The sequence below is a fragment of the Platalea leucorodia genome (assembly GCF_965183815.1).
Source record: "Platalea leucorodia genome assembly, chromosome: 14".
Taxonomy (NCBI): domain Eukaryota; kingdom Metazoa; phylum Chordata; class Aves; order Pelecaniformes; family Threskiornithidae; genus Platalea; species Platalea leucorodia.
Genome location: NC_138836.1, coordinates 8952777 through 8979541, shown reverse-complemented (window position 1 = coordinate 8979541; position 26765 = coordinate 8952777). Strand labels below are relative to the sequence as shown.

Sequence of the window (26765 nt, the reverse complement as noted above, 5' to 3'; positions counted from 1 at the left end):
AGCGTTGCTCGTAAGTGTGGGAAAGAGAAATACTAATTGGTTTATATGCTGCTTCTCTTGGGGGGGTAAGGAGGGGGGAAACCCAAAAAACCAAACCAGACCCCGGTTTTTCAAGCTGCAAGAGGCCTGTAGCAGTTAAATCTAAACTTGCATTCTTAACATAGGCCTGGGGGATTTTGGGTTTGGGTGTTTTGGGGCGTTTTGTTTGTTCATTTGTTTGATGTTTTGGTTGGTTTGTTGTTTGGGGTTTGTTTTGTTTTGTTTTTCCTGCAAAGGGTTTTAAATCAGACCCTTAAAACAGTAAAAATCTTTCAGGTTTGCAAATTAAGTGCACATCTCAGCATCTTCTGACCTTTTGTGTGCTTCATCCTGAGGTTTGAATAGCTGATTGCTGGAGGAAGTTAATTGTGTAATACTCTCCAGGCATTCATGCAGCTAAACCAGCTGCTTCTGCATTATTTATTATGCTTTGTTTAATTTCCTTCAGTTTTGTTTTTAAAATAGAATTTATAATGGGAAGATGCCAGTAAAGCCTGTGAATTCATGAACTACCAGGGTGGACTTCAGAGTGAGTGAGTGAGTGTGTGTGTGTGTACACTTGTGAGCGCCTCGAGTTTAGTAGTGAGGTCACTGAGTGGCAAAGTCACTGCAAAGCTGGCAGAAGTGAGATGATGTCAAAACAAAGGCTGCAGAAAGCAAGAAGTTATGTTTTTCATAACGCCAGTCACCTTCAGTGCTGGGAAAATTCAGGAAAAGGAACTTGCAACAGAAAAAGCTGTGACTGAAGCTGTCCATCTGTTACAAATTCAGTGGGACTGGTACTGAACAACGCGTTACCTTGGAGAGGAGAAGCCCCAACAAGACTAAGCAAAGTTTTACAGTTAAGGTGAAAAGTATCTGGATTTTGAAGCGTGATTTATGATAATTTATCTAGCAAACAAAACAGAAATCTTATTTAAATGAGTGTAGTATGGGTCACAGGATAACAGGATAATTCAGGTTACAAGCCCAGGTATGTTGCGTCTCGCCTCGCTGTCGCTGTGACACTTGCAGGCTCCTGCACATTACACCCACAGCTCCTCTGCATTGTGTGAATAAAGGGTTTTAAACGGGAGACATCAAGGACAACACTCACTTGTAATTTAACACAGGCACACTAATAAGGACTTGAATGTGTTTTATTGTAAACCTTATTCTAGGCTGAACACAGTGGTGTCACGGGAAAGCAGTCAACTTTTATCGTCACAGCATACAGCGCTGGCGGAACAACCAAAGTTAATTGCGTTAGTAAGACTGTCCCTGTTGTTCACGTGCCCCAGTGTAGGCGTTCAAACACCCTCTGCCGCGAAGGAGAGCAACGGGGAGTTTTGCTTCTATCATCAGGTTTGCAGAAAGGGTCCTCGTTTATGTGGTCACTCAGAGGCCTCCTGAGTTTTGATTCCAGCTGGAGCCAAAGATTTTCTTTAAGTACTCTGCTGTCTAAATGTCCTATGATGTGGGTAAGAATGGACTGCTGAAATACAATGAAATGTTTTGAAGTCTGAATAATTAACTTGGGAACTTGGTTTACTTCAACTTCTGAAGAAGTTTCTATTAAAGATCATATTTAATCTGTAAAATTTTCAGGTTTAATTCTCCACGATTGAAAAACATATGATTATTTACAGTCATGCAAAATGGGTACTAAGAACATACAAAGAAGGTCTTGATCATAACGCAAACTAATGCGGAATGGGATTCATCAAAGAGCCTGGGAATTTAACATGTCCGTCCAGTGTAGGTACGCATACATACAAGCACATACAAACTGATCCCTAAAACTCTGCTCAGTCTTAAGGCAGTTCTGTTTCACGCCAATTAACAAGTTGTTTATCTAGTAACAGCAGAACAAACTGCCAATTTGAAAGTAGAATGTGGAAACGAGCTACATAGAGACTTGTTACCTATGTTCTCTTATATAAACAAATATGATTAATTCATTTACTATGATTTATCCAGATGTTTGTGCTTCTTTGTATATTAAAACAAAAGTAACCAGATCTTAATGCTTAGACACGATCACTTTAAAGCTATTTAAAATATTTAAAACACTGAAATGCTTGCCAGGTAAGGGATTTGGGTTTTGGTTTTTCTTTTTTTTTTTTTTTTTTTTTTTGTGTGTGTGTGTGTGTGTGTGCGCGCAATGACTGTAAAAACCAGACATCATGATTTCCTCAGAAAAGGAACAAGTCATTTGGAGAATCTGGTAAGCAATGACAACTATGCAGGAGCTTGTATGATTTGATATTTACACATTAAAAAAAGCTCATACTGCTTTATCTAAAAAAGAGAAAAGGCAGATGAAACTGCTACTTAGGTTTGACTTAGGTAATACTTTTAAATATAAGTTAAAATTCTTGCAATAGTGAAACTGAGCTGCACAGAAGAAATTAATGATTTATACAATACCATCAAACGAGTACAGAATAATTAAGATAATTTTAAGCCACTGATGCTTCTCTCATGAATTCCTCAAGGACGGTCACTACACTTCTGGCTTCTGGCATTTCTGCGTGTTCTACTTTAACAATCTTCAAAAGGATGTCTCCGCTGCCACAGTTCTTTAGAAACATGTAACACTTGAACAAGGCATAGTGGTTCATTTCAGCCTGGCGGATAAACCTCTTCAGGTTGTTAATGTCTTGTATAGCCTGGGAAAAGAGTAACAGAGCATTGTCTTATCCTTCTACACGGAAAGAAAACACACTACCACGTGGAAAAGTGAAGGAAGAATAGCAGGAGAAGCAAAACCACTTCCAATAGGAACTTTTATATTACCACTCAAGAGTAATGTAAGAATTGAGTACTGTCATTGATGCACGTTACCACTGTTACTGTAACGACGCAAAACATGTGGAGACCCCGACTTGGTCATGCCCAAACTTGTAGCAAGAGTTCTCCTCTTCTGTTATGACAGATCACCTAAGAACCGCTAGCTACTGAATCCATGTTACCCAGTTACACGATATTGTGTGTGCATAGCTCAAATTAACGGTATTTTAAGAAAAAAAAAAAAAGTGGGTTTTATTTTAAATATGAGAAAATGCCTTTGGAGTACTCGCTGAAGAAACTTTCACACTACTTTACATTCTGGTCTTGTCAACTACAGTAAGCCCGTCCTCAACTTTAAACTTCAGAGTAAATCAGTTAATGATGTATAGACATCATAAGTAACCTAAAACTTTTCTTTGCTGCAAAAAGAGTATTTGCTCCCTCAGTAACCCTGATATCTTCTCCAAGTCTTTAACATGTATGAACAGGTACCTTCAATTTAAAGTTTTCCAAAATCTGCCGGAAGAGAAATGGATTTCCACCTTCAGCGCCATTCACAAAAGCATGCATCCAGTCCTCACAGAATCTGTTGCTTCCTGTTATGTTTTCAGGAACACAGGGAAGGGGTGAGAAAAAGTAAACGAGCTCAACATAAATATATAGCTGCGTTCACCTGGTTTAATCACTCTCACATAACAACTGGTAACAGTGTGCCTGGGCCAGGAAATAACTCTTAAGAAAAACAATACATGTAGAAAAGAAAAGCAAAGATAGCTACAGTGATTACATGGAATTCTGTTCTGATCATTGAATCCCTTTGCACAACATTTGTCAAAAATACAACAGTAAAAGAAAAAAAGTTTTGCAGCTTCCCTGAAGTGTACAAGTCATAGTTTCATGGCCCGCAAACTAAATGCGTTGTGGATTTTATTATCAACCATTTTCAAACCAGAGTTCCAGTGTATCTATCTGGTAAAACAAACTACCTTGCTACCTCGTAGGAAAACAGGTAGTTTCCAGCCAGAATCCAGAGTTTCTGCGCATGAACCTATGAGCTTCTGAATATCCTCAACTACCTCTAACATCCACAACTCTCAGCAGCTGATGGATACAAGTGAATAACATGAAGAAGTATTCACAGCTGTAATCTCACCTGCATTATGCAACTGAGGCTGAGGTCCACTACAGTCTATAATCATCGACTTGTGCTGCTCCTCAGTCATGGCAATACACAGGGAGGTCATCGTGCCTTCCTGAACAAGTCCTTGGAGGCTGGCAGCTGCCAGAAACCTGACACAAAAAGCTCTTGTGAACTGCTTGCTTCTTTACAACCCCTGAACTGCAAGAACAGGAGGCTGTCATACGCAAAAGCCAAGTTACTCACAGGTTCCTTGGTCTCAAAGTATCTTTACCTGCTAATGTCTTTTTCTGTTCTTTCATCTGCGTTTTTTACTTCCACAGGAGTATAACTCAAAGCCTTAAAACAAACAAACAAACAAACAAACAAAAAAAAAAAAGAAAAAACCTAGATGCAACTTTGATATTACTTCTGTTGCTATATTGCAGTTACTAGCAATAAATACATAATGTGGTACTTTAAAAATTGTTCTTTTCGGAGAAAGAGTGGAAGCTAAGGGAATACTCCATACTACAGCCATTGCAGCTGGTTTTGCATTCAGAAGAAATACAGCAAGTATGCTCTATTAGCTATTCCATCCAAAGCCTCCTCAAACTCAGGGACTAGCGCTAGGATTCATTTCTGTTTGCAGCGAATTACGTGAGGCACGTACGCAATATAACATCCCTTTTGGTTCAGAGGAATTTTCTCATTGTAATTTCAACTTGGACACTACTATGTAATTTGAAATGAGTTAACTATAAAAATTGATAGAAGAAATTGCTTTGTCCTTCCTTAGCAATAAAGCAGAGAAGTACTTGCCCTGAATTTAAAAAAAAAAAAAAAAAAAAAAAAAGTTTTTCCTCATTTACTCCTGGCTGGGAAAGCAAATGCAAGAAACATTTTAAACGTGTTGGTCACTGAGATTCCTTCTGAACCTTTTTCAGTTATCCAGTTTAAAATACACTTACTTACAGCATGTAACAAAAAGGCGAGTTTCTCCTGGAAGAGCTGTACTACTCTCTGAATAGGGCATATGGCGTTCTCAAACCAGCTTCTCAAGTAGGGGTTAACACAGGTCTCCAAGGTTTTTTGCTGTAACAAGTTGAAACATTAAAACTTTAACTACAAATTAGATTTCTACACAAATAGAAGCCTATTAATAATCTACTCAGCCTAAGATATTCGGATGTCAAAGCCTTCTTCATTTCGAACCACAGTAAACTAAAATAATGAGTCTGACATTTAAAGCCACACTTTATCAGCAATGAAGGGCTTTGCATTTTAAGAAATAGACAGAACTGTAACATTATGGTACCTACTGAGCAAAGACCACGCAACAGCAGATGGGATGAGAGAGACTTCAAATACATAGTTTCATTAGAAAAATTGTGACAAGAAATCCACTAAAAATCCTTCCTTAACATTCAGATGTGATAAGAATCCAGGTGGACATTGATAACTTTCCTGTAGACCGTTACCTTTTATGAGTCATTCTTCTCTCAGAATCTAACTGCAAGTAACCTTTAAGAGATTTATGACCGGCACAAAAAACCGTGTGTGTGCGTGTGTGCGCGCGTCCGTCCGTGTCCGTCCGCCCGTCCCCTTTTTGTTTCCTTTTGACTTGTCTGGTGGATAGCACTTTAGACATTCACTGTCACTACACTGAATCAAGTATCTCTCTCTGTGTTTCATACTGGTACTTAAAACACCTGTTTTCTCTCTATAGACTAAATCTTCCAGATTGTCTTAGTAATTAATTTGCATAAATAGTAATTTTCACCACTTTAAAAAAAATTAGGCCTTACCTCCAAATCAAGGTTTATCTTCAGACTTTGAATGTATTTGTCCAGCTCAAGTCTGAAAGTATCTTCTTAAGGAAAATAACCTGCATTGGTTAAGACCTGCATTTTTCCCTTTCAGTATACGGCTGTTATTGACATTTTCAGCTACTGGAAGGTGTGCACAAATGAGCCGATTTCAAATAGGAAATGGACAAAATGAGAACATAATTTTTACATCATTTCCCTCTCCACACAGATAAAGAAAATTAAAGGTAAGGATATAGTTCCAGACCTTTCTCTGAGCCACCTAAGAAACAAACCACGTATTCTGGGGCATTGATGTCCGATTCCAGTGTTGCCGTTTCTAGAAGATTTTCGTGTTGGAAACAACAGTAATAACAACCAACTTTACATTCTGGTATGCTATGGAGAAAAAAAAGAATTATTTTGTTACAGATACATCACAATAAGTAAGTGCAAAAAGCAGACACACATGATTTCTGTAAAGAATTTTCACCCGCTAGCACTGGTGGCTCCTATGGTCATATATAGAGCTCGTAGACCTTCTCTTTTTTTCCTCTGTGGTGCAATCAGAGTAGTTTAAAATGAAATAGTCATAAACAAATGTATTTTTTAAGTATTCAAACAGTAAATTATTTACTACAATATTTTTCTCAAAGCTACCTAGAAAAAGAGGAAAGTGCCATTGCACAAAACTGTTATTAACAACAGCAAAAGACTGAGAACATCGAATCAGGATTAAACTTAAGTGCAGCACCAGATCACAAGATGTGCAATACTGCCAATATTTCTTACAGTTTCTCATTCACAAATAATTTTTAAACTTTACCTCAGCCCCACTGATGCTACATTCCCCATTCCTTCAAAGAGGGCTCCTTTAGTAAGACGCTTAGTGATAAAACTGCGCAGTTCGGTCTCTGCTTCAGCTGGTAAGTTAGTGTCCAGCAAGGAGAGGCTTTAAAAAACAAGAAGAAATTGTTAGCAAAAAAGCAAATGTTGTCTTGTTTCTCTGAGCAAGTGCAGAACCACCTGCGTCTAGAAGGGGGACCACGGTGACCTCTCTCTGGCTTACAGCGAACTTGCCCTGCGACTTCTGGCCCATCAGAAATGCATTCAGTCGTTTGCACACTAGACCAGAAGTCTAGTTGTTATACAGAGCAACAACTGCATTACAGAGCGTGTAGAAAGATGTCCATTTAAAATTGTTTAATAAATTTTAATTATCTATTATCTACATAAAGACCTAAGTCAATATAGAAATGTCAAGTATTAGTAGTAAAGAAAATAGAGTTCAAACTCAAAGGCGATAGTTTATGTTTAATACATTATTTAAGCTCTGTAGTTGTGTCCATTCCCTAGGTATTCCAGAAAAAGACCCAGGGGACTTCACGATGCTTTCTCAGAAGTTTCTGCTTTGAAGGGACTTCAGCGTACTTGCTTACTATTCGCCTAACAGCAACACGGCAGAGACTTCAAAATGGGGTGTCACAGGCGATGATGCTGTTCTGTAGATTAGCTTTACCTGAAGTCTTCACTGGATGGTGTCTCTGCCGCCGCGCTGCTGGGACTGCCATCCCCGCTGCCTGCTCCCTGCTGCGAGGATCTGAAAATCAAGCCATTCTTATGATCGATTTTACAGCCTTAACACACGGAGCAGGGAAAAGGGACTGCAGCGGGGAAAGGTATGGCCTGAGGGTGCGTTAAAGCAGGAGCAGGGAATCGGGACATTACGGGAGGAAAAAAATCTCTTCGGGGAGAGAGAGAAAGGGGAAAAAAATAAAAAGAATTCAAGCGGCTGGGAACCGACGAGGCCTGGAAACGGCCTCCCCGCGGGGCGGCCCCAGCGCGCAGCCGCCTCGCCAGGCCCCGGCGGCGGCGGGCGGCCCCCCCTCACCTGCAGCTCCGGTAGCCGTAGAGGCTGTGGTAGGTGCTGCCGTGCCGCTCCGGCCGCCGCTCCTCGCCCGCGCCGCCGCCCTCCTCGCTGCTCTCCAGCTCCCGCTCATCGCCGTCCGGCAGCGCCGGCAACATCGCGGCCCAAGCCGGTGCCGCGGGGAAGGCGGCCGCTCCCGCCGCCCGGGCCGCGCCTCACCCCCGCTGCCGCCGCCACCTGCGCTCGCCGCCCCGCCGCTCTCCGCCGCGGAGGCCGGGCCGGGCCGGGCCGGGCCGGGCAGGGCGGCGGGAGGGCGGGGGCTGCGCTACAGCTTCTCCCCCCCCGCGAGTGGGTGTAGCCGCGGGCAGGAGGCTGCGTGGCTGCGGCCGCACGGCGAGGTGCCAGAGGCCGCATCGGCAGCCAGACTGGAGCGGCGCGGGGTGAAGCCGAGCTAGCTCTTGTTGCTGCAGCTCCCCCGCTTGTGAAACGTGCGGAAAAAAATGCAATATGGGTGCTATGCCTGTATCAGTGCAGATAATCCTTCAGAAGCTGATTTAATGGCAGGACCCGCTCAAGGCACATTTGACAGGATTAGCCGTGCCACCTGTTTTTAAAAAGCCTGCTCTGCTTCCGAGATACTTTTTCTCTGTTAAGGCAGCACACTTGGTAGCTCAGCCTCGTAACGCGCAGGCAGCTCTCGCAGACCAGCCCCGCGGGCCGGGGAGCCGCTCTCGCCTCAGCCCGCGGCAGGGCCCCGCAGGAAGGTGGCTGCTCTCCCGGGAGGCGCTGGGGGCCAACACAGACACAACGCCCCAGGGGATGAACAGCGGGAGCAGCCCCGGCCAGGCACGGGAGGCTCTGGGGAAGCAAGGGCTCAATATAATTTATAGCGTTCTCGGAGGGCCGTGCTCCGCCCCGACGCCTCCCCGGCAAGAGCCAGCTACCAACACAGGTAACCACCACCAAGCCACTGCCCGGGGCAGCCTGTGTAAGAGATACCGGATTTTTGCCCGATCTGATCTCGTAGGGAAAAAACAACCTTCTCCTTCACATTAAGCACGGAGACGGGAAACACAGCCCGGTGCCTCAGGCGGCCCAGCCCGCCCACGACGCCAGCGGCCGCCCGCCGCGGCGTCTGACACAAAATGGCGGCCGGGCGCCCCGCGAGGCACGACGGGAGAGCCCAAGGGGCGGCGGGGGCAGCCGGAGCCTGTCACGTGGGCAGCCCCCGCCCGCCGCGCCGCGGTGCATGCTGGGAGCTCGGAGGCGGTGGCGCCAGGAGGGACCGTGGCGGCCATTTTGTGTCTGCCTCGCTCGCCTCCGTGGAGAGGCCGGTGTGGGCGTTGCGGCTGAGGAGGGAAGAGCTCGGCTGTCTCCTTTCTGTGTAGGTCGGGGGCGCCGCCGCCGCCATGGGCCGTAAGAAGAAGAAGCAGCTGAAGCCTTGGTGCTGGTATCCTTCTGTGTGGGACGCGGCGGCTGTGGGGGGCTGGGTGGGGGAGGGGAGCGGCCTGGCCCGGTCGGGTCTCTGTCGCGTCCTGTCCTATTCTCCGCCCGCATCCTCGCTGTCTTGGGACGGGGCTTTTTCCTTCTCTCCACCCCCGTTACGGTTTGGCTTCGTGCTTGGTCCTGTTCCGTTTATGTGCTTCTCTGCGTGGGGATGGGGCCTGGTCCGTGCCCTTCCTCTGCTTCCGTCCCTCCTCCCCAGCCCCGCGGCCTAGTCCGCCCGCTCCCGCCTGCCTCGCCCGAGGCCTCGGCCTCACTTCCCATCCGTAAAGCCGGGGCAGGCCGCAGCTTCTCCGGCCGGCTGCCCCTGGCGCTCCTGTGGCCAGGCCGGCGGGACTGCCGAGACCGCGGGGAAAATGGAGAACGGTCTTTATCCCCCGCGGGGTAGGATGTCAACGGAAGAAAACCCTGCCTCTGATAAGTACAGTTCAAGCAGAAGTGGGGCAGATACGGTTAAAAGAGACCTTTTGAAAACTTTTTTTTTTGGGGGGGGGGGGGGGCGGTGTTCAGATTTCTAATTGCTGCATCAAAGTCACGTACAATTTCTCAGTGTCCAGAAATACCGGTGGATTTTTCTTTGATTACTCTTTCACAATCTGCTTTTTGTTGGGCAAGTGATCGCAGATTTACCTTTTCTCTAAAATATTTCTCCCCAGTCTAAAATTGTCTAATAAAAGAATTTATAAGCTGCTTTGAGATCTTTTACCGTTTTATGTTGGAAGGCATCAGTGCTTCTATTGTAGGTATTAATATGTTTCAAGTTTTGGTTGAAGTGAGGGACACGTGTTAACAAGGAACAGCTAATAAATAACAAATATGTATTTGTCTCGCTTAGGGAGATGTGTTTGGAGTGTTTGCTGAAATACTGATGCTGACCTGCAGAAAGGAAATTGTAGTTTGCTTCTTCTGTCACATAGGTGTCCAGAAAGATCTTCGCTTACAGTGTTTCTGTTTAAAAACAGATAATTCTTTAATTACCGCAGCAAATTATTTGGTGTCATAAGAATTGATAGCCGGATGACTGAAAAAGGAAAGAAATTTTTAACTAAAACCGTTGTTCTCTTTTATAAATGTTAGCTACTGATACTTGTTATTAAATAGGCACTTCTAAGTACTTAGCATCACTTCCCTTTCGTGGATTTCAAGTCTATTTCTCCTTTAATGCTTTAGCAGCTTTATTTTAATCTACACCTATGCAGAGAGGGAATGAGTCCACTTCTTAGAAATAACTAGGACTTGAAAGGCACGTGTCAAAGAATATGGAATCAAGTGATGATTCTGATTGCGTGCATGCGTCTTGCCAGTTTTGTACCTATCTGAAGAGGGAAATGCTGGGTGGTATGAGGGGGAGGTTTGGTTTCAGACATCCATGAAATATTTGTCATACTTGGAATGCTCAGAGATGCTTCCTATGCCTTTTTTTTTTTTTAAAAACGAAAAATCACACTGATGCTAATTAGCTTAGTATTGTACCGAAGGTTGCTTTAAGGACTGAATGTTTCCTTAACAGTCTTCAATAGGTATTGTAACAGGGATTTTGATGATGAAAAAATCCTTATACAGCATCAAAAAGCAAAGCACTTTAAATGCCATATATGTCATAAGAAACTGTATACAGGACCTGGTTTAGCAATACATTGCATGCAGGTAAGAAGTTTTACGCTTACATAAGCTTTTTTTATCGTTATCTAAAATTGGAATTAATCGTGAACTTACAAAGGTAGGGGTTTGGGGGCTTCCAGAGTCTTAAAAAGAGATGAGAAAAAGACAGCAGTTGTCCGTTTCCAGAACAGGAGTCCTGCTGTGTCAGCAGTCATTTGGAGAGTATGCAGTAGAGATCTCTGCTGTCATTTTTGGGGTGTAGCAGGGGTGAAGGAATTGTATTGTCTTGATGTTCAGAAGACAAGTTTATATAAGCTGGGTTTAGAAGCTAATAGTAGCTAACGGTGATTAGGAAACAGATATCAAGAAAATGCTTGGCCAGAGAGATTCTTCCCATTAAGGATGTTCCTTTTGTATCTTGAAACTGGCTGAAGAACACATAGAATCTAAGCTGAATTGTGGTCAGGAGGATTTTTTTTTTTTTTTTTCTTTAGGTGCATAAAGAAACAATAGATGCTGTTCCAAATGCTATTCCTGGAAGAACAGACATTGAACTGGAAATCTATGGCATGGAAGGCATTCCAGAAAAAGATATGGAGGAACGGAGGAGGTTACTTGAACAAAAAACTCAGGGTAAAGTATAATCTAGCTAGTTATCTGTTATTTCCCTAGTCTGTTTCTTACTGATACTAGCTGTGTGATACAGGTTGTACTTCTCAGAAGAGAAAGGGTTGGGTTTCATGCATTCTGTAACTGCAGGTCTAGACGTTTGCCAGTCACGTAGAAGGTTGAGAGATATTTTTCTTCTCCTGTTCAGAAGTAGCTGTATGCCAGTGCAGCTGCACCAATTACCTAATGACTATGGGGATGGCGATTTTACTTTTGAGGGTAAAGGGAGGAAAGGCTAGGGGTGCTACCAGCCTGATGATGCCCAAATACTTAGATTTCTGTGCTATTTAAGTATGCGCTTGTTTGAACTGCTTTGGTTTATTCTGGACAGCACGAGACACATGAAGGAGGACCCCCATTTATATTGAGGGTCATTGCAGCGTGAGTCACTTTCCTTCCCTTTACTATTTGTACGTATAGGTAGGCTCACATAGTGTTTCTTCTTTGTAATCTATGAATTTTTGAACATGCTTATAAGATTTGAATTTTATTATTTTCGTTCCAGCTAGAATACCCCAGATAAAATGAATTTCATAGAATATAATTTGCGTTCAGTTTGACCATATACATTGTACTCGTTAGCAGAGAGCCAGAAAAAGAAACAACAGGATGATTCTGATGAGTATGAAGATGATGAATCTGCGGCTTCAACTTCATTTCAACCCCAGCAAGTTCAGCCACAGCAGGGGTACATTCCCCCGATGGCACAGCCAGGTTTGCCTCCTGTGCCAGGTGCACCAGGGATGCCTCCAGGTAAGATGGCGTTTGAAGCTAGTTACTGAAAAGCTGAGTAGAAACACAAATTGCTGCTTGTATGCTGGAATAATCATCTGCCCTTTCTAACACGGGGTGTTAGAGGTCACAAAACAGTTTTGTGAGGTACACATAAGCAGTTTCTTCATGGTTGGTGTTTTTTTTTCCTTACTCCATTTTGTGTGTGCGCACCCATCTTCCTTTGTGAAGTGGATTAAGATGCCTAATGCTTGTGTCTAGATTGAAGGAGTGTTAATATGGTAGTAAGACAGATTAGTAGTTTAAACGTAAGTCTACCAGTGATATTTGTTTGTGGTATCTTGTTGCAAGATCTTGGAAACAGGGTAGAAAGGCTGCCATATATCTAGAGACTGCTAACAAAGAACAGGCAGTTTATACACAGGCCACAAATATATCGAGGAAAGAATTTCAATGAGTGACATTGAGTGAAAACTGGTCTCTTCTCATATTTTCTGTAATGATAATGCATGTTCTTTGGAGACTACTCAGAAAATTTACACAGTCTTGCAGGACTGAGAACAATGAATCAAAGTCAGATTTGCAGTTAGTCTTTTATATTGTGTTGTTTGTAAGCAGTGTTATTTCAAAAAACAATCTTAGAGCTTCCTGTAAAGCATTAGTCTAAATAATTCAGATAAATTTATTAGATGAGATTTGTTAGCAACTGTGTGTTGTTGGAGTTGTTTAAAACTTATTCTTCTTTTAAGGTATACCACCATTAATGGCAGGTGTTCCACCTATGATGCCTGGAATGCCTCCAGTTATGCCTGGAATGCCACCTGGGTGAGTAGCAAGAAAGACTTAATATTACATGTTCATACTGTGCATTTTAAACTGTCACAGAAAAAGTAAAGCTAATTAGAAACATGTTCATAGGAACCTGTCAACTCTGTAACCTTAATATTAAGACTAACCAAAGAACTGGATGGCTGTAAACCAACATTAAAAATATGGCCAAACTGTGAGTTTATGTATAAAGTATGTTGCCTTTCTCCTAACTTTATTGAGTAGTAGTATAATAATGTAAGGTTTTGTTGTGTTGGTTTAGAGCCTTCTGTGAACCACTGTTCCTTTGTGTAGTGCACATATGTTGTGCATCTGGTTATCAGTCATCAACCTAACAGGAAAAAAATGCTGGATAGTTTAAAGTTTTCTTGTGTTTTGGGCAAAAGTAAGATGTTGGTTTTTATGCTTGTTTGGGGTTGACACCATACCCTATCAAAATGTGTTTGGAAAATCACAGTTAGATTTTTGATTTTGTCATAAATTTTCACAGATTACATCAACAGAGAAAATACATGCAGTCATTTTGTGGTGGAAACATGTAAGCATCTCATTAATGTAATTCTAGGTACATTCATTATGCCATTTTATGTCATGTTTTTGATAAGCTTGAAATTGTTTTACTGAACACCTCTGAATATTGCCTAAGAATTTGGGGAAAATGTCTAGTTAGGTTTTGTTATTGTATAATATCTGAAGTTTTTGTGCTTTATCTAAATGAATATTACAAAATTGTATGTTATGAGAAATGCATTCTACAAAATATTAATTAAATAGATGCTTAGGGACTTACAACCTCTCTTGAACCAGAGTACAGTTCCATGTGCTCGATCCTTTACATCCTTGTTTATGTAGGACATACTGCAGGAACTTTGCTTCTAAGTTTTAAAGTTCACTGAGGTAAAAGGTTGTTCTCTTTTGAGACATAAACGTTGTTTTAACAGTCTTTGAATTTAAAAATCATGTCATAGCCGAACATCTTGTGGATGCTTATCATGACTGTAGCTTTTCTGGGTGGCAACTGAACAGAATTTTATCAGGCTTGCTGGTGCTTAGTCCTCCTTAAACTCTTTGTTAACTTAAGGCGAATGTAATGTTGTCTAGTAAAAGATACAAAATAATTTGCCAAAAATTCAGTGCACTTCACTTTGGTGAAATTTTAGGGGACGGGGGTGATGTTACATTATGCTTTTACCTAGTTTAATCTAAAATTTTGTTTACTTAACCTGATGATAGTTTGTTTAAAAATGAGCAAAGAAGAATTAGGACTTAGGAAGCAACTTTGTTTTTAGTGTGACACTAGTTCTGACGCTATCCCTGCAGTTTCTCAGAAAGTCATCTTTCTGGTGGCAGCAGGCAGCAAGCATCCAGCACTTTTTTTTGGGTCTAACAGAGAGTTGTCAAAATGGGTGGCAAGACTGACTTTGCCTTCTCCAGCTGCTAACCCAGAAAAGGGACGACAGTACTGTGTTCCCAGTCATTACTGCTTCTGCATTGGTTGTTCCTTTTGTAGCAGTCATAGACAAGTTGAGAATAAAAATAAGACCGGGGAGCAGTTTGCTTTGCAGAATGAATGCTCCCCTGTTTATGGTGATCTGTTTTGATTTTGAAACAGCAATGGTGAAGGTTTCTTGACTTTATTGTACGAATAGAAACTGCTTCTTAGTGGGGTTTTGGTGTGCACTTGGCTGTTCTGTATCTGCTTATCTTGCTAACAAAAGTAATAAGCATTCCTTTATTTTGTTTCTCTAATTCAGCTTTGAATGTCTGGAAAAGTTTAAGCAAACTTAAGCTATGCTTAGTTTGTTCCCTGTAAAGGAATTGTGTATATTCATCTATAGCTTCCCAGTGTAAAAGCACTTAGTATTGTAGACAGCTTATTTTTTATGGAGTTGCGGCCCTGTGCAGGAGGAATTCGCTTATATTAAGGGTTGTATGTATAGTTTAGATGGGGAACGTGTATTAATTTGTAGTGTGGTTTAGTAGATAAGGATTAAAGGAGTCATTTAGATGCCACCTTTCTGTTAGGAAATACAGACCAATTTTTTTTCTCCAGGTGTCAGTAGTGAGGTACCCAAACATGTTTCTAATATGAAAGAAAAATATGCCATAATAAGGACTTCTCATTAAAAAAAAAAAATTAAAATCCCATTTTTCTATCCTTAGCATAGGGAATATTTAATGTAATTGAAACTCCAGAAGCTTTCTTATCCTGTGGTCTCTGCTCTGCTTTTAACAGTATTTTGTGAATAGTTTTACAGATTTGGGTTGTCTGCAGTTCACTAGAGAAAGGAGAATATATTAAAATAGTATGAGGGTGCTATAACCACAAATAGACTTGTGATGTCATTAAGGAGTAATAGCAGATGTACAGCGATTTTAGCATGACTGGAGTTAGCTGGTTTTCCTACTTTCAGATTTTCTGAGTGTATTAATATCAGGTTCTTGGAACGCTCTGCTGAAACTAGTAGCCTGAAATAGATTTCAAGAGAGACGCCAGTTCTGGAAATCTGACAATAGTGGAAGTGAAAGCTTGAGGAATTAAAGTTCAAGCAAAAAGTGTTTGGGGGTTTCCCAGGGTGTTTTTGGTGGTGGTGTTTGTTTTCTTTTTGTGGAAAACCATTTCTAACTGGAGTCAGCTGGTTTTGAATTGCATCTGTTGAGAGCTTCTTGAAATTATTTACCGTATTTTTTTTATCTAATACAGGTATGTGCCAATTGTCTTACGAATTTATCATGAGTGTTCATACCAGTGCTCATTTTCTGTTTAATAGGATGATGCCGATGGGTGGAATGATGCCTCCTGGGCCAGGAATACCACCTCTTATGCCTGGTATGCCACCAGGTAGGTCAGAGTTGTCAAGCGCGTACTATGGTGAGAGTTAAATTATATTTGTTTATTTCCGCTGAGATTTAGGGTTTACATAAAGAATATACAGACTTACACCACCACCTTGGTGTGGATTGATTACCACAGAAGCCACTCTTGTGCACAGGTGAAGGGGTTGATTTATGGTTTTTGATTATAAATAATTATTTCTGTTCGGTACCATTGTGAAGATAAAAAAGTAGAATATAGGTTTCTCTTCCTGTTGCACTTTCTCTGGCTTTTTTGTTGCCTAGTCTCTCTTCATCCCTTTTTTAATGTCTGTGGCTGCAGCTGGAGAATCGTAATGATTGAAAATGCTGTGGGAAATGAGAAATACTCAAGTAATGAACCTGCTGTGTGAAGAAACTAACTGGGATTTTGGTCTCTTACCATAGCTAGAAGTTTCTTGAACTTGTGCAGCTCTTAAGCAGCCTTAAGTTCTGAGGGTGCTCCACCTCACCAGCAGCTATGCTGTGATGGCTTGAGATTTGCTGGTTTGCCCGCATTTCTCATGGGAGGAGGAGGCAAGCCGCTAGGACAGTTGCAGCCTCATTCTGCTGCACAGTAATATGATGGAACCCATGTGAGCTGTTAACTTCCCGTCTCTGAACCTCTCCTAGAGCCCCGCATGTATGAAGTGCGTGTATTGTGATGACAGGCTACAAAAAGTTCCAGTGTGCTGAAGACGCCCAGCAAAGCTGATCTGTGTTTCAGTCAAAGTTCTGATGCCATTCATAATTGCTGCATCTTTTGGATTTTGTAGCAGTCTTGTCCATGCACTTGGCAGCATAGGCGCGGTGTGTTGGAAACAGTGCATTAATTGCATTGATTTATTGAGAGCGTAAACTTCATCGCTGAAGCTCTAGTAGAAAACACAGCTTAATTCAGTATTGCTCTGAAGTGTTTGAGGCTACTGCCTATGCGTGGACATTTATTGGTGACTGCTGGCATTACTCTTTGTCATGTTTTATTTTACTGTTGCCTTAAAAATACATCTTCCTTGGGGAAGACTTTGTTCTAAGGAACACTGTGAACAGACTCCTCTAAAGGAGTCCTCTTGCTTCCTTCAGCCTGATTTGTTACCAGTTCCTTGTGGTTTGTAGGTATGCCACCGCCTGTTGGTCCTCGTCCTGGGATGCCTCCCATGACACAAGCACAGCCTGTTACAGCACCGGGCATTCTTAACAGACCTCCAGCTCCTGCTGCATCGGCACCTACCCCCCAGCCTCCAGTTACTAAACCACTCTTCCCAAGTGCGGGGCAGGTAAGGTATCTCATAGCCTCGAATCGATTGTTATATTCCGCAAATTGCCACTATCTCAACAGTGTCTATTATTGAGGAGGCCCGAGAAGCGACTGGTTAAGTTTCTTGCTTGTGTGAATTCTTAAGTTTAATTCAGTGTAGTGCTTGAATGAATTTTAAAAGATTCTTTTGTTTGTCTTGTAACAGCCATGAAACCAGACAGAAGTTCTGTAAGCACGTGGGGAAGAAGGGAGTAGGCAAAACACTTCTTTCTTTAATCCCTTTAGTTTGTCGTTTATAAGGGTGCTTTGGGTGGGTGAAGGGATGTGTTAGTTAGCTACAGGAATCTGATTGCATAGAACTTTACCTAAAATTTCTGAAGTATAAATCTTGACATGGCTTGTTCTCTCCTGTTCTTTTCATAATGGGCTGTCTACCCATAGATGGACTAATTTATTCTGTAGTCTTGTTAAACTGGCTAAATTTTGCCTGAAGTAGGAGGGTTTTTTTACTTTAAAAAGTTTAGGAGTAAGTTAAGGTAGTAAAAATTTGTTTAAATGTTTTGGGGAGGGAAGTGGGGAATTGATAGTGGCTTGTGACCTCTAGCCTTGCAGAAACCTTCATAGTGTACTATTTGCATTTTGGACTTCTGCAGGGAAGATACTCGTTTACGAAAACACAGCCCTTTCATAAGAAAGGGCTTAGCATAAGAAATCCTTTCATCTGGATACTTTCCACCCATTTGTTTGGAGACTTTTCACTGTTTCCTTTCTTTTATGCTACAGATGGGGACACCTGTCACAAGCTCAAGTACAGCTTCCTCCAATTCAGAAAGTCTGTCAGCATCTTCTAACGCTCTGTTTCCTAGCACAGCACAAGTACGCAGGAAGTCACAGTTAAAAACAAATTGCTTTGCAACTTAACCCTTTGGACCGTTCCATAAAACCTTAAATTGACTAAACATCTTCAGATAATTTCTGTTACGTGCCTGATTATGTTTAGCTGGTCAAACTGCAGAGTCCTTGATGGCGAGTTGCATCTTACTAGAAATAAGCATGTCAAAGTGCCCAATTTTTCTTAGTGTGAAAGAATGAAATGTTACATCCTGGTTCTAAAGGGTTAAAAAAGCATGAAAGCAGTTAAATGCATTTTAGTGGGCAGTGGTTAGCTTGATGCATGGTGAAGGCTTTTTAGTTTATGTTGTTTAATATGGTACATCATGATGTAGGGAATTTCATAACTTGCATTATGTGCAAAAAAATTGAAATGTTTTGACTGGAAAGTTCAGATAATTGTAAATGTACAGTGGCTAGAAACAAAAGCATTCTCTCATAACTAAAGCTTGCGTTGGAGATTGCTGCATCTTCAGAGAAGGTGCCTGGTAAAGCAAACTTTTCTTGTCTAACAGTTTTAAGAAAAAAGTAAGACAGATGAGATGCTGGAATCTGTAGTGGACCTCATATCTGCCTTCAGTTGATTCTTCATTCACACGTGAGATTAAAGATTTATAGAGAGACATGGTACTTTGTGAAAATATTGCAGTATTTTTATAGAGATAATGCTTAAGACAAAGAACCCTGACACAATAGAACTTAAGTATTTGATTAAAACGTTTCTTAAGTACCTAATTTTAATGAATACTAACATTTTGAGCTGTACTCTAAACTAATGGTTGCTAAAGTATGCTAATAATTTAGCGAGAGAACGATGAATTTATACTTACAGGCTCTTAACTAAACAGTGATTCAGGAAAGATTCAGACATTTACCAAACTCAGTACTTAAGATAAAAATTTTGATAGTGATTTTTTTTGTTGTTGTTCCTTTTTTTCTAGTTGTGGCTTTTGACCTGCAAATTTTAGACTTTCCTCTGTGTGTGTGTGTGTGTGTATATGGGGTTTATTTTGTCTTGTTTTCAGTTGCTCTAGTATGTGATCAAGCTGAACTTTACTTTTGTCAAGCTTGTTTTGATTATGTATCTTACTGGAAGGTTTCAGAGGTCTAACAGGCATCATTTTTCTTACGCTTTGAGAAATAAATATTGATTTATCTCTGTATTTCACAGGCTGCAGCAGCTGTTCCAGGTCCAGTTGGTACTGATTTCAAACCTTTGAATTCTACACCTGCAACAACAACAGAACCCCCAAAACCTACATTCCCTGCTTACACACAGTCTACAGCCTCAACCACTAGCACGACAAACAGTACTGCAGCTAAACCAGCTACATCTATAACAAGTAAGCCTGCTACCCTCACAACAACCAGTGCAACCAGTAAGTTGATCCATCCAGATGAGGATATATCACTGGTAAGTTAAAATATTTTCATTGTCTTACTGAAAAATGTGATTTATGCTGATATGGCTGCTCAAATAGAATTTCTCCTGCATTATGCGTATTTTTATAACAGTGAGAGTGCAGACTGTGCAGAATTAATGTAACAGAACCATGCCTTGAGAAAACTTCAGTTGCAAAGTAATGACTGACGTATTGCAACGGTCCTGCTGCAGATCTAAGCCTTATTTTTGGTGGTGGTAGGAGATTACTTAACCCAAAATATAATTTGAACTTCTTCCGCGTATGACTTAAGCTTGAAGTTAGATAGAGCTAATGAGTGTAGGACAAAAGCCTTAACAGTTTGAAGTGGTCCTGGTGCTGTTACAGCAGTCAGAAATACGGGATTTATGGCTAAAACAAATGACCCTTAATTTCAGTTCAGATATCTTTTAGATTCGTGTTTGGCTTTTTTGTCTCAGCTTGTCATGAGGAAAAGGCTTTCTTCAGCTGAGAGAGGAGGAGAATTTGTGTTGCGTGCAAAATGCTAGACTGGCCAGTATTAATACTTTCTGAAGGAAGGGGGGAAAATCCAAATGCTACTGTGTAATGTTACTGGTAGTAGTCTTTGAACTTGTAAGGTAGTTGAAGTAGTTTAGTACCTGTAATCTGCTTTGTTACACTTTTATTTCCTTTGCTTTTGGTGAGTTTTAGCCTTACAATGTGTTATGGTTGTCTGTTCCTGGTTTTAGGAAGAGAGAAGGGCACAGCTGCCTAAATATCAGCGTAATCTTCCTCGCCCAGGACAAGCTTCCTTGGGTAATCCACCAGTTGGACCAATCGGAGGTATGATGCCACCACAGCCAGGAATTCCTCCACAACAACAAGGAATGAGACCTCCCATGCCACCTCATGGTAATCATAAGTTTCCCAGCTTTGTTTTCTTGAAAAGATTTCTCTTTGCTATAAACTTTTGTAAAACTTGAAGTGGCGTATGCTGGCGGGTGGGTGAGGCTTTTCACAAAATGCGACTGCTGTCCGTTATTTAAAAAAAAAAAAAAAAAATTCTTTGCATCTTAAATGTTCTGTTTATAGGTCAGTATGGTGCTCATCACCAGGGCATGCCAGGATATCTTCCTGGAGCGATGCCTCCATACGGTCAGGGACCTCCGATGGTGCCCCCTTACCAAAGTGGACCTCCTCGACCCCCAATGGGAATGAGACCTCCTGTAATGTCGCAAGGTGGCCGCTACTGATGCTACTACACACGCTCTAATAGGTTTGGAGATTAAACCTTTTCTCATCTTGTGCTGTTAATATAGCAGAGCTTCCGTCAATTAAGGCTTCATTGTGACTTTAAAAAAATAAGTATCTTCCCACATGCAAGGAGCTATTGGACATTCTTATTTTACACGGGAAAAATTATTTGGAATAATAACAGGAACTTTTCCTGATGTTGCAATTTATACTGTATGGCTTCTTTTTCATGTTTCATCTAGGTTTTTAGAAGTGAAGTATAGTAAATATGGTTCGTTAAATTGTGAAGGCGCTGGAATTACATGAACATACCACCTTAAAGGCAAGTTCTGTAACATTATGTTGCTCTTTGTGAAATGATGCCTTCACAGCACTTCAAGTGCTGTTGGACTTCATGTCCCCAACATAGTTTGGTGAGGGCTGTAACTGTTCCCAACTACTTGTACATTTAAGTCTGAACTTGTAACAATATTTAATGTATTTAGAGTTCCTCCTGTTTCAGGGTTTAAGTAAACTGACCCACTAAGGTCGTGTGACTTTTCTGTACTGTTATAAACTTCATTGTAATAAAAGAAGAGAAAAATTTATATGCCTTTTTATTCATGACCAGCTGTGGACAACTGCCTGAAAGGTTTGTACAGATGCATGCCATGGTAGCTATTGGTGTAATGAACACAGTTATTGGTGCTGTTTTGATAAAATCTGAATTCCTTGTTCTAAAATTAAGTCACTCCTTAGCTGCACGTCTGAGAAGACAAAGACCTGTACACTTATTAACTGACTCCTCAAAAATGAGGCTGCAGGAGGCACATCTTAACTCTTGGTTGTAACTTCTCTTAATGCTTATGTTTCTTTATTTGTGCTTTCTTGTCCTCAATAAATTTTAAATGATTTCTAGTTCTGGCACTTACTTGTAGGATGTAAAAGTGATTTTAAGAGGCATCCTAGTGCCAGATGTGTCCTGTTAGTTCATTCTTCGACTGACTTTTTAATGTGCAAATGCATAGGAATTTCAGGAGCCTTTTAGATGAAGATTTCTAGAAGCTTAGGTGCATGTCACATGGGTGAGTGACTTCCAGTTGACGTTGTATTGAAGTTGACCTGCAAAAGAGAAAAAGTAGCTTGACCACCTTCTCAGTGTATAAAAGAGACAGAGGGGGCAAGAGTAATACGTTACATGCTGTATTTTTACCTTAAATGTTCGGAATTTCAGATCTCAACAGAGTCTAAAAGGTGAACCATCTGTTGTGTGCTATGATCAGGTGTTGGCTGAGTTTCTTGAGCCATTTAATGGAAGCATCTAGAGTAAGAGACCTTTTTATCAGTTCTCCTAATTACAGTTATCAAAGAGAGGTCCTCCCCATATGAATTAGTCTTTTATCTGTTAATAAGAGTAGAGTGATAAATTACTGTTAAGGTTGTAATTCCCTTAATGTCTAACATCGCTGTATTAGTGTGCTATATTTCTGATGAGAATGAAAATGTAGAGGGAGACTTTTTGGAGGGAAGGGAAGTGAGAGCTTCCCTGGTCTCTTCACAGCAGGGTAAAAAAGGAGTGGTGAATTTTTCATTTGCAGGTCAACTTTAAATACACGCTCCAGCCTCAAGCCTTATCTGTGCAATTTAATTTATGGGGATATCTCCTGTTTCAGGGGAGGTTAGAAAGATTATCAGCATTTTTGTGTCAGTTTATGTTCCATAGACGTTTTTGTTGATGGTGGAGTTTTTTCACTTAATTATAATACTGAGCATCATGGCTCTATTTCTTGAAAGTCTTGGGGTTTTTTAGCTGCACTGAAGTACTTCGTGTGGCTGTATTCTGTACTGTCTTAATAGTCCAGAAATACAGTACAGCTAAAATACTACATTGTCTCTCAGCTTCAAACTTGGAGTCACGGAATGGCTCATAAAAGCACTAGAGCATCCAGTACACTCTAATTACAGCTGAATGGCCTTAGTTTAACCGTTAAGAATTATCAGGCACTTTAAGACCATAACTCCAAGCCTCTGTTGAGAAGCAGTTCTCTCTGATCACTGGTATCTGCTGATCACCTGTCAGATGTGCAGTATTTGGCTTGCAAATGTGCTGAGTGGGCCTTGATGTCAGATCTTTTGTTAGCTCTTCATCTTGCTTTATACATAAGTCTCTAACAGATAAAACTGTTTTGCTTAGGCAATGCTTTGATACTCTGGTTTTCTTCTGTTTTTCTTTGTCTAATAAGGATAGTTACAAAACACTGGAGAGATTTTTACAGTGTCTTATGTTCATCCTTTTTGTAAACTACACATAAAATTCATACATTATAAATTGATTTTAACTTGTGCTTTTAAAACTATAGAACTTCTTGCTTTCTCTGAAGATCATATTGCTGCTGTTAAGGATGCTTTGCCCTCCTGCCCCTAGTAAAGTAAATACCTTCTCCCTTTGGTGTCTTTCTGTAACTCATTGGTGTGTTGTTTTCAGACCCCTACTTTTCCTGGGATAAATACTTGAAAACCTTACTGCATGTACTGTTAACTCAGCATATTATGCAAGTTGTTCTAATTAATTAAGAGTTTCCCTCTTTTAAGTAGTGAATGTCTCATTGTTCCAATAATAGTACCATTTTGTAGCTAATACTACACAGACTTATAGCTTGGACGCATTGTAAGATTGAACTTTCCTTAGTAGTAACGTTATGATAATCCCTCAACTAAGTACTGCCACATATTATTCATATGATACTCTAATATTAATCTTCAGCAAGCAGGTGAACAGTTTTTCCGTGATTTTTCACGTGGATACTTATTTTCCTGCTCCTGTCACTTCTGTGCTATATGAGCTGTCATGTGGCTATCTTCAGTTACTCCTGTGTCTCTTGTGTTGTACTCTTCTGTAATCAGGCGGGTATTTGAGTGCATATGTTGTCTGTTGGTCCCTGCCTTCATTTCTTTGGATACTGCTTCTTAATGTTCAGAGAGTTGGATTTATGGTGCATTTTCCCAAAACGAGGAAAGCTACTTTGAATGTAGTAGTTGCTTGTATAAAAAGACTAAGGCTTGGTTTACAGTACTAAGTTTAGTCAACATAGTTGTGCCAGCAAAATCCCTAATGTGACGCAGCCATGCAGACAGTTTTTTACTTCTTTTTTACTTACTAATCTCTCCCTCAAAAGAGATTGCAGATGCTTTTATGATCAGAGAAAAGCGTATCTCTCTTATATCTGTGGCAGAACTCTAGTGATACGATTACGTAGGCAGAAGCTTTGCTTTTCGGTTGTTGCCTAAATTTGCCATGGCAGATCTTACAGTAAAATTAAAGCTTGCAAGTGGATTTTGGTCAGTCTTTAAATTGGAATGTAATGCAAATGTGGAATACACAAAAACAGGCTGCATGAAAATGTTCAGACACAGGTGGGAAAATATGTTTAGCAAAATACTTAGAATTTATGGCATGTAGCACTTGTTTAAAAGGTTCTAAATTATTTTATGCATGGTCTCTCAGTATCATTATGAGAGGCTGATCTCATATCTGCTGATTTTAGAGCAAAAGGGGTGAGACTGGCATGAAAGAACCTTGGAAAAGCCTGGACTAGTTTTTCAGAAGTCTTGATATGACTGTTTTGTACTGCCTTTAGAATATCTTTCTGCCTTTGGCAAAGGTTGCTTTAAATAAAATCTTGAAAATATAGCTGGCTTATGTGGACTAAAAATTTCTTCTTCTGGAACTTTCGGATTTTTTTTCTTCCACAGATGAGATTTTTAGGTGCTGATAACAGATTTGAGGCTGGGATGTATATGTAATAATTTCAGTGGATAACTGTTCCTCGCTCTGTGCATGCATGGGAGAATATAAACAAGCTTCTAGAAACACATTCAGCTGCATCTGCCTTCTATGGTTTCTGCAATTATTTTAGCATATGGAACTCTTGAACAGTACTTATGTAGAATTGTATAACTTACTTAAAACTTGGATAAAATTGAATGGAATATATAACCTGCAGTTATTTTATAGGATTCAAAGGATTCTGCATACAGGATAAAAAATAAAATATCAAGATTACTTCAGTTTTACAAACAGCAAGAAGGGCATTATGACTCTTCAGTTAAATTGAGACTCTGATATACCAGTCCATGAGCTGGGGCTGCAATTTAAAATGGTAACTAATGACACTGAATAGTAAATGTCTTAATAATTGTACTGGTCTAGCTTCTACATAAATACTAAGGTGAGGGTGAACATTTTCAGTGGCTGATGGAATCTTTAACTCTACTTTTTGTGAACTAGTACAGTAAATACTATCAGTTATGGGAAAAATGCCCCAAGACGACTGACTTATGTTCCATTGATCAAGATACAAAGCAAAACAAACTGTCCAATTCAGAAATAGCTACCAACTGTGAAAAGTTTTGTTTGGGCCTAACAAAATAGGTGCGATAGCAGTCATTTTCTTTTGTTTGCTTGATCACTGGAATTTTGTTAACTTTGAATGCATGTCTTTCACTTAATTGGGTCATGTTTTTTCTAAAATTTAAATTTTTCTTCTTCCTATAGCCCTGCCATAGGACAGGCTGAGGCAGAGTCTCAGTGTTGCCCTGTTCAGTCTGAGGCAAGTGGGATTTATTTTATTCATTCTGGGGGCTTTCACAGCTTTATGGCTGTTGGATATTTATGTCCCCAAACTTGCAGCAAGTTTGGTGAAGGCCCCTAAATTTATTTTAATTTAGGTTTTTTATTCTCTTTTGGTAGATGGGCTCTATATTAATATTTATCTTTTTATTATTGTTGTGTTTTTAAGAGTTTTAGGGGGAGGGAACATGTTTTAAGATTTGTTTGGGTACCTTTTCTTTTAATGGAATGCGTTTCTTTCAAGGCTGCTCAGGTAGTCCTTCAGCCACACTGCCCCCCTCCCCCTCTTCCCCTGCATTGCGTTTGTGCTATGTTTGTTTTTGGTTTTGGTAATGTGACTTTGTGTAGTCTCTGAGCTAGTGGCATGTAAGTATCAATTACTAATGTTTCCTCTTCTGGGGAGATGTGTCTGTTGCAGTGCTTAAAATACTTAGGTTTTAACTACTGAGTGACATTTACAGTCACAAAATTGTGTAGCCTACATCACAGAATACAGTTTCCTTGGAGGAGGTTAAGATGTTAATACTGCTGCATATGTGAGCTGCACCACAACAAATATTAATGTAGAGCCCTATGAAGAAATAGAGATTCAAGTTGGTAAAGTAGAATAGAAGAACGAGAAATTGAAGCTGCAGATTTTTCAGTTTATCACTTTCAGGGAAAACCTTTTCCTCGGTCTCTCAAATACACCAAACTTGACAATAGTTTGTTGCAACAGTACTGAAAGTCATAGCGCTTTTTTTGAACCCTTGTGGAATTATGTTGCATATTCAAAATTTGCTTAGGTATATGGTTATCTGAAGTTCCTTCATTCACACAGTGACTAGCAAAAAATCTACCCTTTGTGAAGAAAAATGAGCTTTAGTGTTGCTGCTCACGCTCTTACAGATATATTGGCTTTGAATGTTTGAGGTTGCTTAAAGACAACTTCAGCTTCAGAAGAACAGGTTTTTGTCCAAGGAGGTCTTGAAGCCTGTCAGCAGTGAAATAGAAAATTAACATATGTTGGAGTCAGGTTTTATAACTTTTTTTTAGATTTTTGAGATACTTTTAAAGTTTGTGGTGTTTTTTGATGAGCATAGGCTGTATTTCATTTCTTTAAGATTTTGCTGAATATTGACCCCCGATGTGATTTCCAGTAATTTTAATTAAAGGATAGAGTTGTAATTCCTAACTTAGTTACAAGAGTGGATTTCACATTCCTGTTGTACTCTTCTTTGTTTGTACTCTGCCCTTTGCATTTTTCCTGTAAAAGGCCCCCCCAGATCATCTAGTCTGACTGGAAAATTGACATGTCTTCTGTTACCTGTTTCAAAATGATTATTGAGCATGGCGTTGCTTTTCTAGTTTCTCACTGTGCTCCTACCCTTGATAACAGTGAAGGTGAGAACAACACTTCAAGATATACTACTGCAACTAGTATTTGTTTCCCATATTCAGTCTACAGGAGCATTTGACTTAGCTCATATTTCCCTAGAATACCTAAGGAAACAGCTTAACCAAAAATAATATGCAGTCTGGCTTGTATTTCTTGCTTTAAGTATCTGAATCTCTTAGAGACTCAAAATGAAAAATAGGCAA

General features: G+C 40.5%; 2 protein-coding genes across 24 annotated transcripts in view; one reads left to right on the top strand and one right to left on the bottom strand.

The window, feature by feature from the left end:
• Window positions 1-1172: 1172 nt before the first annotated feature.
• Window positions 1173-8749, bottom strand: LOC309597513 (protein Njmu-R1). 2 transcript variants are annotated; one of them, XM_082326989.1, is made up of 11 exons: window positions 7628-8749; window positions 7256-7336; window positions 6563-6688; window positions 5995-6135; window positions 5737-5794; window positions 4904-5023; window positions 4224-4288; window positions 3965-4101; window positions 3304-3407; window positions 2449-2690; window positions 1173-1513 (listed from the first exon to the last, which is right to left on the bottom strand). In XM_082326989.1, exons 1-10 carry the CDS (start codon window positions 7759-7761, stop codon window positions 2481-2483), a joined length of 1176 nt encoding a protein of 391 aa, XP_082183115.1. In that variant the 5' UTR covers window positions 7762-8749; the 3' UTR covers window positions 1173-1513; window positions 2449-2480. The 2 variants fall into 2 exon arrangements, with proteins under 2 accessions (XP_082183115.1, XP_082183114.1); XM_082326988.1 differs by lacking the exon at window positions 1173-1513 and having other exon boundaries at window positions 2122-2690.
• Window positions 8750-8861: 112 nt separating this feature from the next.
• The window catches only part of ZNF207 (zinc finger protein 207), a 33176-nt gene continuing 15272 nt past the window's right edge, over window positions 8862-26765 (top strand). For 10 of the 22 annotated variants that reach the window (XR_014229763.1, XR_014229764.1, XR_014229766.1 and 7 more), the window contains exons 1-13: window positions 8862-9053; window positions 10627-10753; window positions 11203-11341; window positions 11960-12130; window positions 12859-12934; window positions 13428-13475; window positions 15709-15809; window positions 16907-17067; window positions 19111-19353; window positions 20071-20233; window positions 20414-20597; window positions 20818-20897; window positions 25110-25164. Coding sequence is in view for 1 of the 22 variants with exons in the window: in XM_082327003.1 (XP_082183129.1) it covers window positions 9013-9053; window positions 10627-10753; window positions 11203-11341; window positions 11960-12130; window positions 12859-12934; window positions 13428-13475; window positions 15709-15809; window positions 16907-17067; window positions 19111-19353; window positions 20071-20233; window positions 20414-20574 (1431 nt within the window). In the remaining 21 variants the exon portion in view is untranslated. The other 12 variants (XR_014229761.1, XR_014229762.1, XR_014229765.1 and 9 more) reach the window with 10 other exon arrangements.

Coding starts and splice junctions, on each gene's coding strand:
- LOC309597513 (XM_082326989.1), bottom strand. CDS start 7,761: ATGTTGCCGGCGCTGCCGGACGGCGATGAGCGGGAGCTGGAGAGCAGC. Junction 6,136..6,562: donor GTAGCATCAGTGGGGCTGAG/GTAAAGTTTAAA, acceptor TTTTCTCCATAG/CATACCAGAATGTAAAGTTG. Junction 4,102..4,223: donor ACAGAAAAAGACATTAGCAG/GTAAAGATACTT, acceptor TTTTTGTGTCAG/GTTTCTGGCAGCTGCCAGCC.